We start from the raw sequence: 13,692 nt of genomic DNA on the forward strand, positions 1-13,692 counted from the left end.
TTATTTTGTACATAATATAAAAGTTTTTTAGAATATATAAAAATTTGTAAAAATATAAAAATATTTAAATTTTGGTTTTCAGACTTTAATACTATAAAAATATTAATTATTATTAAATATTAATATTAATATAAAATTATTAATAGTTTGCAGAATTTATGCACACAAACTTCTATCTCATATCATTACTGATTAGTATATTTGATATACTGATATATTTGTTATAATATTGTTATTGTTATTATATATGTGTGTGTGTGCAATAATACATTTTCGTTTAATGCATTTTTTTTGAGTATTTATTTTAAAAGTTGGTTCCAAAAAATAATAATAATATATGTACACATACACACACAAACACACACGTATATATATATATATATATATATATATATATATATATATATATATATATATATATATATATATATATAAATTTTAACAACTACAGAAATTACTAGTACTAGTGTGGGATGTTTTTGTATTCTTTCAAATTTTTGACCATTTTTAAAAACAAATAAACCCCAGCACCAGATCCTGGAAGTTGAGCCAACCTGAGCCGTTTTATACGGTGAAAGTCTGGCTTTCCTCAGTCCAGACTATAAACTATCATTTTAACATTTTTACCACCAGTTATATTCTATTTGGAGGATAACAGTGATCACACAATTGGCATTATCTGTGTGGCTGCTGCATGTTTAGACAGTCTTTTCTCATGAGATAATGATGACTTCAGTTTTCCTTAGAGATTCAGCACATTATGGGCCTACACTGTTATTACAGAGCAAAAAAAAAAAAAAAAAAAAAAAATCCACTTTGCAATAAACTAGTATTTTCAGTGTAATTAGTAAGAATGCAAAATAAAGAGCTATCACTTTAACCCATAGAACCAAAAACTTTTTGAGAAATTAAAACCTCACTATATGGAGAATCAGACAATTTAAGATTATTGTTATTTAAAAAAAAAGAAGAAGAAGAAACAGCTACACTTTTATTTATAATTCCTGATTAATAATTGTCCAGTCTTATGTAACAGCATCAGGGACAGAGTTCACCTTGTTCTTCCCCACCGATTAAAACAAATGAAGAACAGAGAGGCAAAAAAGATACAGATGGAGGATCTTGTTCGAAAGCGGAGCCCTGCCAGGGGACACCTGGCCTCCTGTTAAACTCTGCTACTGCACTGCATGTTCAACACAAACTGAGACAAGATGAGAATTTATGCAATCCAAGACACATGCAAACCAAGATTATACTCTCTTATACCTAGACTACTCATGCTTGATACATATATACATATGTGTGTGTGTGTGTGTGTGTGTGTGTGTGTGTGTGTGTGTGTGTGTGTGTGTGTGTGTGTACTAGATGGAGATATTGACTAACAGCTCTTTTATGTTTATCTATTTATGAACAGTTGCTCCATTTTTAAATTATATTTTACCTTAAATAATTGCAAGTGCTATTTATCTTGATTTTTTCTTGTTTATTCAAATATCACGTCTCATATTTCATTTGCGGTCTCTCCACACAACTGTAGACAAGTAGGCCTACACTAACTTTGAATGAAGGAATGAATAAATAAATAAATACATTTTAATTTGTTCCACTCTCTATAGATAATAATAAACGAGTATTCCTATAGAATATTTGTAGATTCTGAGATAAATTCTGGACCTGGGACGATGTGTGTTTAAAGCAGCAAACATAAATAATGAAGAAATTATTACAAGATAGTTTTAATGCGACATTTATAATACTAATATTAATGAGATTCTATTTTTCTTTATGAACCACGATTACCAAGGTTTACGGCAGAATATCAACAAAGACGTTATTATTTCCTTTTGCTTTATTAATGCGCGATGTTGGTTTTTCGATTATCTGGCACCCCAGGAGTCAGCTGACCTGCTGATGACAGTGAAGTCTCATCGCGTCGCACTGCAGCGCTACTGTAACACAAGAGTGATCGATCCCTGCGGCTTTACATAGACATCATGAGCAGCACACAGTCTTACAGTCGCTTCAGTGATGAAAACTACAAAAACTGGCTGAAAACAACGGAGAGTCTTTACATACTGAGGAGCCGCATTCAGGACTTCATAGAAAAGGAAACCGAAACTTATCACAACTCTCTTCGAAACAAACCTCATCTCAATGGACAGACCTGTACGCGATCGTGCAAACTTGCGAATAAGGTAAGTTAGCTAAAAATGTATAGTTAATGTACACAATAGGAATAGCCTTCATCAAGAATCACTTTTTAAATGAACCCAATGTAATAGGCTACTGTATAAAATGTATAAAAGGCTGTCAGTTAAATTCACAGTTTCTGGGAGTGTCTGTACATGTCTCTCAAACTGTGTTTTGCTTCTTCCTCGCAGCCTGTCTGCCAGTCGTGTGAATACTGGAAGAATGAAATCATTGCCAATCATAATGGGAAGGGTAATAGTATACACTGGGATAATTGCCGGCCAAATCTCTGGCCCACAGATAAGTGGGAAGTTGCCAAGGTAAGTTGCTTTCATAATTAATAATTATTACATTAATAGAGTGTTGCCTCTGAGTGCTGTCTGTTCAGTTGTCTTGTTGCACATCGGGAGGGTTATATTAAGAAATGTCAGCAATCAAAAATCTATGTGCATTAAATTTTGAACATTGTTGACTGCATGGTTCACATATTTTTTATGACAGGCACATATGCCACGTGGGCACAATAAACACTGCAAGTTTGACCAGTTTGATATTGCTGCCATCCTGAACTTAATGTATTCCTGTAAACATTTCAAGAACATCCCAGGAAAATCTGTGGTTGATGTAAGTATTCTGAAAAGCAAAAATATTTTTTTTTCCCCTTCAAATTCTCTTTTTTTTTTAACATTTCATCATTCAGAACCTCTATGTTTGTGAAAACTTCATGCTATAGTACGTGACCACCGTATCGGTAGGGATAGTCAAATACTGCAGCTCTCATGTAGAGCTGGATAACACATTTTACTCTTTTCTTTTCAACAATTTAGGTAATAAGTGTACGGAACCAAATGATGCATTCGCCTGACTTCAAAGTGAGTAATGAGGACATGGAAAAGCATCACAAAACGGTCCTGCAGTTGGCCGAGAAGCTCCAACCTCATATCCCAGAAATGAAAGACTTGGAAAAGAAGATAACACAGGTGAATATAAAATTATTATTATTATTAATTGAAAGACCTGGTTATTATGGAAGTTATTATTATTATTAATAATATTGCCCTTCAATATAATTGTATTATTTATAATTAAATTCAGTACTTACGGGAACATTTTTCAATTCTCTGTATAGTTTCATAACACCTTGGACAAGAATTTCAATCAAGCCCCGTGTGAGGTAGATGGCCAACTGGAGGATCTCCAGACCATGAAAGACTTCCAGAAAGTTCTGGACCGTGAGCAGCAAGCCATTAAAGACAGGATTGAAGACTTTTTCTCACGCTTTGAGGGGAACCAAGATGAAAATGTCAAAGTAAGTACGGTAGGTCAACACTAAACTGTTAAGTGTCAACTGCATCACGTTTGTTCTTAAACATGACTTTATGTTAAGGACATGAAGAGTCTCATGGACTTCCTGGACCAAAACAAAGATCTCCTGGAGAACCTGGGTCCTGAAGTAGACAAACTTAAAGAGATGAAGGCAAAAGTAGATGAACATGAGGAGCAGATCAACAACCTGACAGGCAGAGTGGACCAACTGGAGAAAGTGACACATGGTATGAAGAACTGAGAACTGAGAAGAATACGATACCGTTAGTTTTTATGTTTGATTTAATCATTTAGCAATATTTAGTTTCTACATGATGCTTCTAATGTGTTCTACTGTATGGGCCAAAAGTGAACTCACAAAGAAAGTTTAGTGACACATAACATCCCATTAAAAAATTACAACTGAAAAACTTTGAAATTATGATTAAGTGGAGGTCAATCCATTGTGAGAAAGAAGTACACATTATTATACTTTTAAAAACAGTACTGTATAATAGCAATATCATTTAAAAGAATATATCTAAGGGTGAACTGAATGTTATGTTTTCAGACATATTAAATGCAATTAGTAATTAACTTGTATGCCATATATTTCAATAAATTTGTAAATACACATTCATAATAATGAAGTTGTAATGTACTCAAATAAGTCAGTACCTCAAAATAAGTGTACTTCTTTAAGGCATGGCGATTATAACATATTGATTTAAAAAATACTTTAAAGTAAACCTTTTAATTTTATAAAATTTTGACAAAATGCAGTTTTTAAAAGTTGTGAAACAAACATGAAAGTGTACTGTCTTTAAAGACATAGTTCACCCAAAAATGAAAATTCTGTCATTAATTTTTCACCCTCATGTTGTTTTAAACCCGTAAGAGTTTTGTTCATCTTCAGAACACATATTAAGATTTTTTTGATGAAATCCGAGAGCTTTCTGACCCTGCATAGACAGCAAGGTAAATTCCACATTCAAGGCCCAGCAAGGTAGCGAGGACATCGATAAAATAGTCCATGTGACATCAGTGACATCAACCTTAATTTTATGAAGCTACGAGAATACCTTTTGTGTGCAAATAAAACAAAAATATGACTTTATTTCAAAGTTAAAAGATGAACGAAAGTCTTACGGGTTTGCAATGACATGAGGGTGAGTAATTAATGACAGAATTTACATTTTTGGGTGAACTAAACTTTTAAGTACACTTAAGTAGCCTTTTGGCATGCTTTTAACACGGAACAAATTATTAAGAAAAATTAAACAAGTTTAACTCACCTTGAGTCATTTTGAGTTTGCAAGAGTCCAACTGTATTCATTATCTCATTCCAGTGTTTCTCCATCCACAGATCCAGTTATTCCTGGCAACCTGCTTAGATACAAGAATCATCTTTATGAATATTGTCAGTCAAAGAAATGGGCAGAGGTTAAATTTCCTGTTTTTACAGAAGATCAAGAATCCCAGGGTAACAAATTCATCATCCATCCAATTAATGTTAATTGCATGATAGTTCTTTAGAAACAAATAAAACAAGTATTTGTTTAAACATACAGGAAAAGTGGATAAAATTCTTGAATTCAGATTAGATTAAAAAGTTAATCATATAAAGTTCACATCCTCTGTACAGGTTACAGAGGTAAAGTGACGGTGAATGGGCAAAGTTTCACTGGCAGAAAGGTATTTAACGACAAAAAGGCCGCGCATCAGGAGGTCGCATACATTGCCCTCGAGCTGCTAAAATTACAGGAAGAAAGCACAGATGAACCATCAAGCTCAGTCATACAGCCTGATGCCTCCTCTTCATCTTCCTCAGGTGAAATATGACTAAGAAACTGTAGAATTGAATTATGGCACACTGAGAGCAATGTATGATAAAGTACGACATTTTATATTTTGACACCTCAGGAATCCCTTTCTTTGGTAAAGTGACTGTGGATCTCGATCGAGAAGTTGTGTCTGATAGATGCTCTTCAAAGGAAAAAGCGACTGAAGCAACTTATAAGGTTTTATGGGAAAGTTTTCGCATCAGTGCTCCAGTAGAAGGTAAAGTACAAATCAAAGAGGTAATGGAAAGCCAAACAATGTCAGTTTGCATCTAAGTGCTTCAGCGATTTTAAGCCTTAAAATAATATTTAGTTTAAATCTTTATGCATAAGAGCTTTATGTATGCATTTATGTATTACAGAGAAATACATACAGTACAAATATGTTTGCATTTAACGTTGTTGGAAATAAAGCCATTTCAGGTTTGTGCAGTTTTAACCCTTTAATTGGCAAGAATGGCCTCTAAAATACATCTGAAAATTAGTTTATTGCCTTTCATAACACATCAGGACTCAAATAAGAAATTTTCATCAATTAACATATTACTTCTATTTTCAATTTTACATTATGTATGTCTCAGGAAAAAAAAAATTAAGGTTGACCCATTTTCACAATATTTTAACCAGTTTAAAACATGTCCAAAAAGTACTGTGTTCTCTTGAAGTATTTAGGATTTTAAGATGAAAATGATTTTCGGAATAGCTCACTAAACCTGGTTTTCTTTCTCACTGCAACAGGTCAGACTTACAAGTCTGTGACAATGGAATATTTCAACACAAATGGCTTCCCCAAACCATTGGAAGATTTTGATGACAACACAACCATCTGCAAGCTCAAACTCGTTGGGCTTTTCAATTTTTATGACAAAGGTAACTGCACTTCTACTCTTAGCCATTTGTTAAACATCATTTATCTTCCTCTCACAAAAGTTTTGTGTCAATTTCCAAGCTATTGTTTGTTGACATTTAGTTTGCATTTCTTAGATGGCTCCACCAAGAAGAAACATGCAGAGCAACAGGCAGCTAAAGTTGCTCTGCAGCATCTGTCAGGGATCCTCAACTATGCTCCAATATCAGACACCGAGAAGAACTTCAAAGGTGTTCTGAAAGAGCGTCTAGAGATGCTGGGTCTCAAAAATCCTGTTTATGACACTGATAATAAAGCAGAGGCCAGTGAAGAGCCCATCAACATCAGCTCAGACCTGATTACTTCTACAGTATCCATCAGTCAGGCGGAGGTGAAAGATCACACAGAGTCTGAAATCATCTCATCATCTCCATCATGCCAAGAGTCAGTCCGTGTTCCTGTTCCTGTGCAGCCGGACCCTCCAGACTCCAGCTCTCCAGCCTCACAGAGGAAAAAGCCCAGGAGTGAATGTCCAGGTAATGGAGCATGTAGGAAGAAATTACTATTGCAGTGCTATAAGAAACTGATATTGCAGGAGACTCCAGTAGAGAGTGCTAGAGGTTTTTAAATTCATTTATTTTTAATTGCCAAATTAATTTATTTTGATTCGAAATTTGCACAGGACATATTTAAATTACAAAGAGCCTGAAAAAAATATTTTTTATATTTTAGGAATCACTTTCTTTAGTAAAGTGACTGTGGATCTCAATCAAGAAGTTGTGTCTGATAGATGCTCTTCGAAGGAAGAAGCGACTGAAGCAGCTTACAAGGTTTTGTCGGAATGTTTTCACATCTGTGCTCCAGTAGAAGGTAAAGTACGAAAATTTTAGGTTTGATTTTAAAGATTTCATATAAAGACATATGGCAGTATATTGACAAGTGTTTCACTTACACTTGACACCTAAAAGTTTTGGTGCTACTGTAAGCCAAATATGTAAGAATGTGTTAGAATATGTTAAAATGTTTGTTTTTTTTAGAACAACATAACCTGGTTTTAATTTTTTCTACAGCAGGTCAGACGTACAGGACGGGGATCATGGAATATTTCAACATACATGATTTACAAAAACCAACAGAAGAGTTTTTTGATGATGAGAATACAACAGTCTGCAAGCTCAAACTCAGTGGGCCTTTCACTTTTTATGACAAAGGTAATTCAATTTCATTCATTCATTTAGCACTATTCTGTGAATGTCTAGGGAATATTTCACCCCCATAACAAATTAAAATTATATTTTGCCCAAAAGAAATGCAGTCCATTTTAAATCCACTTTAAGAGTAAAAAAACAAAAAACAAAGAAAAACTTTAAACACCCCATATAGTGTGGGCGAAAAAAAATATAATATTGTGTCCAGACAGGATGAGGCTCTCTATGGTATTTTTTTCTTTTCTTTTCTTTTGCATTACAATAATGGGAATTTTGAAGGAAATTTGGTTAACTGTCATGAAAATAATGCCAAAATCTTTATGCAAAATATACCTTCCTTATATATAAAAGTCATATATATTCTTTTAATTTTGGGATGAAATATGACCCAGATTTCATTGTGACATGCACCCATTTACGTCCTTGTGTTTTCATTTCTTAGATGGCTCCACCAAGAAGAAATATGCAGAGCAACTGGCAGCTAAAGTTGCTCTGCAGCATCTGTCAGGGATCCTCAACTGTGCTCCAATATCAGACACTGAGCAGAACTTCAAAGGTGTTCTGAAAGAGTGTCTAGAGATGCTGGGTCTCAAAAATCCCATCTATGAAACAGAAGAGTATAAAGCAGAGGCCAGTGAAGAGCCTGTCACCAGCGGTATGAGCACAAAGCTTCCAAACTGTGAGTTTAACTTGAAAGCAATTAGGAAAAATCCTTGTATCTACTCTATATGACATATCAAATTTCAGAAAGTAAGGGTTTTCCCTTTTTCTGCAGTATCTATCAATCAGGAAGCGGTAAAAGAGCATTTAGACCTAAAGTCTGAAAGCATCTCCACATCAGCACAGCCCCCATCAGGCCAGGAACCAGTCCATGTTCCTGTTCCTGTGCAGCCGGACTCTCCAGCCTCACAGAGGAAAAAGTCCAAGATTGATTGTCCAGGTAATGGAGCATGTAGGAAGAAAGATGATGTGTTATTGCAGGGGACACCAGTAGGGAGCGCTAGTGGTACACTGTAAAAAATAAAATAAGTTTAAGTTAGTTGTTGCAACTGTGCTCTCATCTACTCGTACATCTTTGTGTATTTCACAGAAATCGATGAGCTGGTGAATGTATATAATCTCAAGCCGCCACACGTGAACGTGGAGAACATGAAATATGATCAGAATGTCAAATGTACTGTGACAATCAACCTGGAAAAATGTACTTGTGCAAACAAACAAGGCTACGACTCTAAGAAAGAAGCCATTCGAAAAGCCTACCTGTTATTCGGCTGTGCGGTGGGAATTCTGGATCCTAGCTCAGGTATATATTTGTGTACTTATGTATTCATATATAAATATACCAGTACATTTATGTTCTTTATCTAATGCTTATTTCTTTACTTCTAATTCGATGAAAAAACGTGCAGTGCACTGGTGAAGCAGCACTTTTCTCAGAGGTCTCTTATTCTTCCTCAGGAAGATGTTGAAGGATCTGTAAAGCCATTTTATTGCTCACTAAAAAACATAACTTATGATGTGAAGTATGATGGACAAGGTTAGTATGAGCGTCTGAAGAAACAAGAGTTTGCACAGAATCAAGTGTAATTTTCATTTCAATTTCAATGATGATTAAGTGTGTCCAAAATAAGGAAAATGAAAAATCTTTTAAAAAGTGTACACTACTATTCAGTAAAATTATTAATTTATATTATTTTATGTTTGGAAAGAAATTAATACTTTTATTCAGCAATGATGCATTCAATTCAAAGGTGACTCAGGAAAGACATTTAAATGTTACAATGTCTATTTTAGATAAATGCTGTTTGTTTGAACTTTCTATTAAAAATATATCACGGTTTCCATAAAAAAATATTAAGCAGCACAAGTGTTTTCAACAATGATAATAAGAAGAAATGTTTCTTGAGAAGAATCATGTGACACTGCAGACTGGAGTAATGATGCTGAAAATTCAATATACTGAAATAGAAAAGAGTTTTAAATTCACATTAAAGAATATTTCACTATATTACTGTTATTACTGTAATTTTGATCAAATAAATGCAGCTTTATTGTATAGAAAGGACCTCTTTCAATAACATTAACAATACTGTACCATTTAAATACCATTTTAAGTGTAGTGTTTTAAGTTTTCTTTTTATCATAATTCATTAATATCATTATGTTTTTGTTTTTTTTGGTTGATATTTTAAAACATGAACCTTGACACACAGTCAAATTCATTTATTTTAATTGTACACCCCTTCTCAAAGCAATATCTTCTGGTTTTAACTGGGAACAGAAATGTAACAATACATGTAATATCTGTATGAATGTTCAAATATGATACGGTCTTTTTTTAGGGTCTTCAGAAGGTGAAGCCAAGTTACGGGCTTTCCAGAACGCCTTACGTGCACTGTCACCTCTCTTTGATTATGCTTCACTACCTGGAGCTGATAGTCCTGAAGAGGTGCAGAATCAGCTGAGCTCCATGCTGAGCGGGGCCGGTCAGAAAGAGCCCGTCACTGACCTGAAGTCTATGGAACAGGCCTCTATCCAGCTGTCTTTCTGCGACTATACGCTGAAGTGCACATGCCAAAGCTCCAAGAAAGCAGCTCGAAATCATCTGAGTGAGCGTATACTGGGTCTGCTGGGGGTTAAGACAGGTCAGAGCCACTGAAGACCAGACAGTTTGTCTTTCTTAATGATTAGAAAATGATAATTTAATTATTCTATTCTGAACTTCTTGCACCAGATAACAATCCATCTTTGAGAAACAGTTTAGATGTGTGGTTCAAGAAGCAGAATCTGCCAAAGCCAGTGTTTGAGGACATAGAGGAGGCGCTTGGAGCAAAGGCTACTTTCTCTGTTCAGTTAACCTGCTGCTGTCCAGGTGAGCTCACATAAACACCAACAAGATAACAAATGTCCAATAAAAATTTAATTTAACATGATCCTTCAGAAATCATTCTAATTTGCTGCTTATTTCTTCTTATTATCAATGTTGATAACAGTTGTGCTGGTTAATATTTTTGTGTAAAATCTTTTGTAACATTACACTCTGTAAATGTATTTGTTTTTGCTTTTGATTTTTTTAATTTTTATGTATTGATTATGAGTGTTTTATTTAAAAAAAAAAACTGACCCCACAAATTTAGAATGGTAATATACATTTAAAATAATTAATTATAAATGTTACAATTTTATCAAAATTAATAATCAGAGTAAACAGTTCTTCTGTCAAGTTGGAAATATTTGTGTGTAATACTAAATATTAAAATATTACAGTTGGTTACAAGTTGGTTGTTTTATTTCTAGGCTGGGAAGACAGCTGGGAAACTGCAAAGTCGAAGCTGCTTCAAGAGCTCAAGCTCAGATTTCGATTTCTCAATGACAAAAACAATTGAAATTTATTTTAGCTCTGCATGTCCTAGTCACTTATTGTAACTTGACTTGTCCTGGTGAAGATTTTCAAACTTGGCTTGCAATTTGATCTATTTTAAGGTGTTGTTGTCTTTTCTTTTTTTTTAATACAGATATTTACATTCTTAAATGTATGTTTATTTTTTACAATTTTACATTTCGCTGGGATTTAAATCAATGGCCATGGCACTGAATGAAACTAGATGCATTTTAAAGATTTATACCAAAGTTATACCAACTAATCCCCTTTTAACATCGGCAGAACATTACAAGTCAACAAAATGTAATTGCATCGAATGGAAAACCTGAAGTTTCTTTCATTTTCCAAAAGGCACTGATATTGCAATGACTGAAATTCAGATTCAGATTCAGTGGTTTGTTGTCTTTGCTGGAAAACTAATTTTAATCTACTACTGTGCATATGATTGAATGAGATGAGCTACATTTTTAACAGTTTGGTTGGTCAAGTGAATTTATTCATTACACACTTGACTGCAGAGGCATTTTACAGTATCAACATTTACTTGAGTTGGAAAATTACCAGTATGCAGTAGATCTTTTTAGGAAGATCGAGAGAAACTGAGTGGTACAATATGAATTTTGAACACCAGCTTGTCTTGTTACATTTATTAATCGTGTTTGGTTAATATTGCCCTTGAACTGTTGATTGTGCAATTTAAAACCTGTTTACAATGAACTACAAAAACTGTTTACAAAAAGCTATACTTTATCAAATACAGTGAGGACAGAAAGTGCATTATTGATTAATAGTAATGCAATTAATTTTTACTGTATTACAATTAATAACTTACAAATAAATTATTTTTCAAATCAGTATTTCATGTCCACATTTTCTTTGAAGTGGTAAGCAGCCATGTAATAAGCAGGATAATGTACAGTCAGCCAGTCATTATCATAAAATAACCCCCTTCATTTTGGAGAAAGGACAGCTTATGGTTAAATCGGTGAAATCTAGGGGCTGAATACTCTTATAAAAGATGTTGCAGAAAAGATAATTCACAATAAATACCAAAACTCCAATGTTAGCATTAATAGGCTGGTGAATTATGGCCAGTTTTGCCCAGACAGTTTTAACTGTAATGAAATCCTTAAACTTGTTTTTTACCACAACCTGTGGAGAGAAAACCCCCCCCACAATATTTTTGACAGAATAGTGAAGTGTTGTTCAGTGAACTGACCACTAGATGTCAATTAAGAGCGCAACAGTCTGAATGTTGTTGTTAATGATGGAGAGTGAAGGAATTCATCTCAGGCTTTATTCCAACAGGATGTTCTTTCTGGATGTTCTTCACACCCAGACCTCGCCACATTCACGCACCAGCTTCATCCAAACATACAACCTACTGTCTACTGCTCATATTCCTCAAGTGATAATCACTGTGAGGTGTAATTACAATGCACAAACATTTTTTGCATGACATTTTTTTTTGCGTGCGTTCAATACCATGTCAAGCAGACTTTTTTGTTTATTTTCCATACTTCAGCCATTACGACCTATCATAGAATAAGAATACCAAAATCATGTAATGAGTAAGTCTGTTTATTAGACATCTTAATATCGCATCAGTTTGTGCTTTCAGAATTGTCAAATCTGCTGCAGTCGTTCCATCACATCTGGAGCGGAGGTTGGTCACCACTGGACCACTGTTAAACCACAATAAAGGATGCATATCACTCTGTCCCAGGGGCAGCTTTGGGGCTCTTTGATCACTGTCTGGTTCATCTTATACCGACCAGGCAGAAACTTAAATCTGCTAAGCCTGTTGTAAGGACTGCAAAGAGATGGACCAGCAAAAACAGAGCGGGCATTACAAGCCTGCTTTGACTGTGCTGATTGGAGTGTTTTTGAAGCTGCTGCCACCGATCTGGACGAGCTCACAGATTCTGTAACATCATATATCACAGGGGCATCCCAGTGGAGGTCTGGACTATATATATATATAAATATATAGAGTTATAGTTCATTTCCATCTGGGCACTAGTAGTGCTTTGTAAAAGAAAACGAGAAAAAAAAAAAAACCTGAACAGTTAAGGTAGTCATCAAAAATGAGGATATCGGGTCCTTAGAGCCAAAGGGCATTGGCATCTTATATTTTTTCTATGAAAAAAAAGAAAAAAAATAATCAATTGGTCCTTAGAGCCAAAGGGCAGTGGTAAGATCAGATGTTTTATCAAGCTATTATTATTTTTACATTTAGATGCATATGTAAAGCAGAAGGCCATGTGAAGGCTTGTTGTGTGACCTGCTCCATTTTTTTGATTTTTTGTATAACTTTGTATATGTTGGCTTTGTTTTTTGTTGGTTGTGTTGTGTTTTTGTTTGCGTGATTTGAATTTTCCTGTATATTTTTGTTTCTTATATCTTTTGTGATGTAGTATATTTGGTAGTGTGGTGTTTTGAAAGACTGGTGTTGGCTAATCTGAAGGACATCACTAGACCCCCTGCAGTTTGCTTATCGAGCAAACAGGTTTGTGGATCATGCAGTCAACATGGGACTGTATTTCATCCTGCAACAAACCAGGGACTTATGTGAGGATCCTGTTTGTGGACTTCAGTTCGACATCATTTTGACAAACATTATTCCAGAACTAATTAAGACAGATCTATGCCAGCTCTCTGTTCCTAGCTCTATCTGTCAATGGATCGATAGATTTTTGATAGATTGTGAGAATGTTGTGATGGTGAGGAAGTGGTAAAATAAGCACCGGCGCCCCCCAGGGATGTGTTCTCTCCCCACTGCTCTTCTCCCTGTACACCTACGACTGCACCTCTACTGACCCCTCTGTCAAGCTCCTGAAGTTTGCAGATGACACTACAGTCATTGGCCTCATCCAGGACTGTGAAGAGTCTGCATATAGAAGTGAGGTTTAGCAGCTG

The 13,692-nt window shown here is 34.9% G+C and overlaps 1 protein-coding gene across 2 annotated transcripts; it reads left to right on the plus strand.

Moving 5' to 3' along the window:
* Positions 1 to 1,877: 1,877 nt before the first annotated feature.
* On the plus strand, positions 1,878 to 11,630 carry LOC109052913. 2 transcript variants are annotated; one of them, XM_042715537.1, is made up of 20 exons: positions 1,878 to 2,195; positions 2,382 to 2,510; positions 2,692 to 2,814; positions 3,018 to 3,170; positions 3,320 to 3,499; positions 3,578 to 3,743; positions 4,862 to 4,978; positions 5,141 to 5,326; positions 5,419 to 5,556; positions 6,075 to 6,206; positions 6,321 to 6,719; positions 6,916 to 7,053; positions 7,257 to 7,394; positions 7,834 to 8,070; positions 8,167 to 8,331; positions 8,482 to 8,693; positions 8,784 to 8,928; positions 9,734 to 10,036; positions 10,126 to 10,263; positions 10,689 to 11,630. In XM_042715537.1, exons 1-20 carry the CDS (start codon positions 1,995 to 1,997, stop codon positions 10,775 to 10,777), a joined length of 3,489 nt encoding a protein of 1,162 aa, XP_042571471.1. In that variant the 5' UTR covers positions 1,878 to 1,994; the 3' UTR covers positions 10,778 to 11,630. The 2 variants fall into 2 exon arrangements, with proteins under 2 accessions (XP_042571471.1, XP_042571470.1); XM_042715536.1 differs by having other exon boundaries at positions 1,879 to 2,195; positions 7,254 to 7,394; positions 8,482 to 8,694; positions 8,785 to 8,928.
* Positions 11,631 to 13,692: the final 2,062 nt, after the last annotated feature.

Source organism: Cyprinus carpio, chromosome A25 (genome assembly GCF_018340385.1).
Source record: "Cyprinus carpio isolate SPL01 chromosome A25, ASM1834038v1, whole genome shotgun sequence".
In the NCBI taxonomy this organism is placed as follows: Eukaryota; Metazoa; Chordata; class Actinopteri; order Cypriniformes; family Cyprinidae; genus Cyprinus; species Cyprinus carpio.

Coding starts and splice junctions, on each gene's coding strand:
- LOC109052913 (XM_042715536.1), top strand. CDS start 1,995: ATGAGCAGCACACAGTCTTACAGTCGCTTCAGTGATGAAAACTACAAA. Junction 2,815..3,017: donor CAGGAAAATCTGTGGTTGAT/GTAAGTATTCTG, acceptor TCAACAATTTAG/GTAATAAGTGTACGGAACCA. Junction 6,207..6,320: donor TTTCAATTTTTATGACAAAG/GTAACTGCACTT, acceptor TGCATTTCTTAG/ATGGCTCCACCAAGAAGAAA.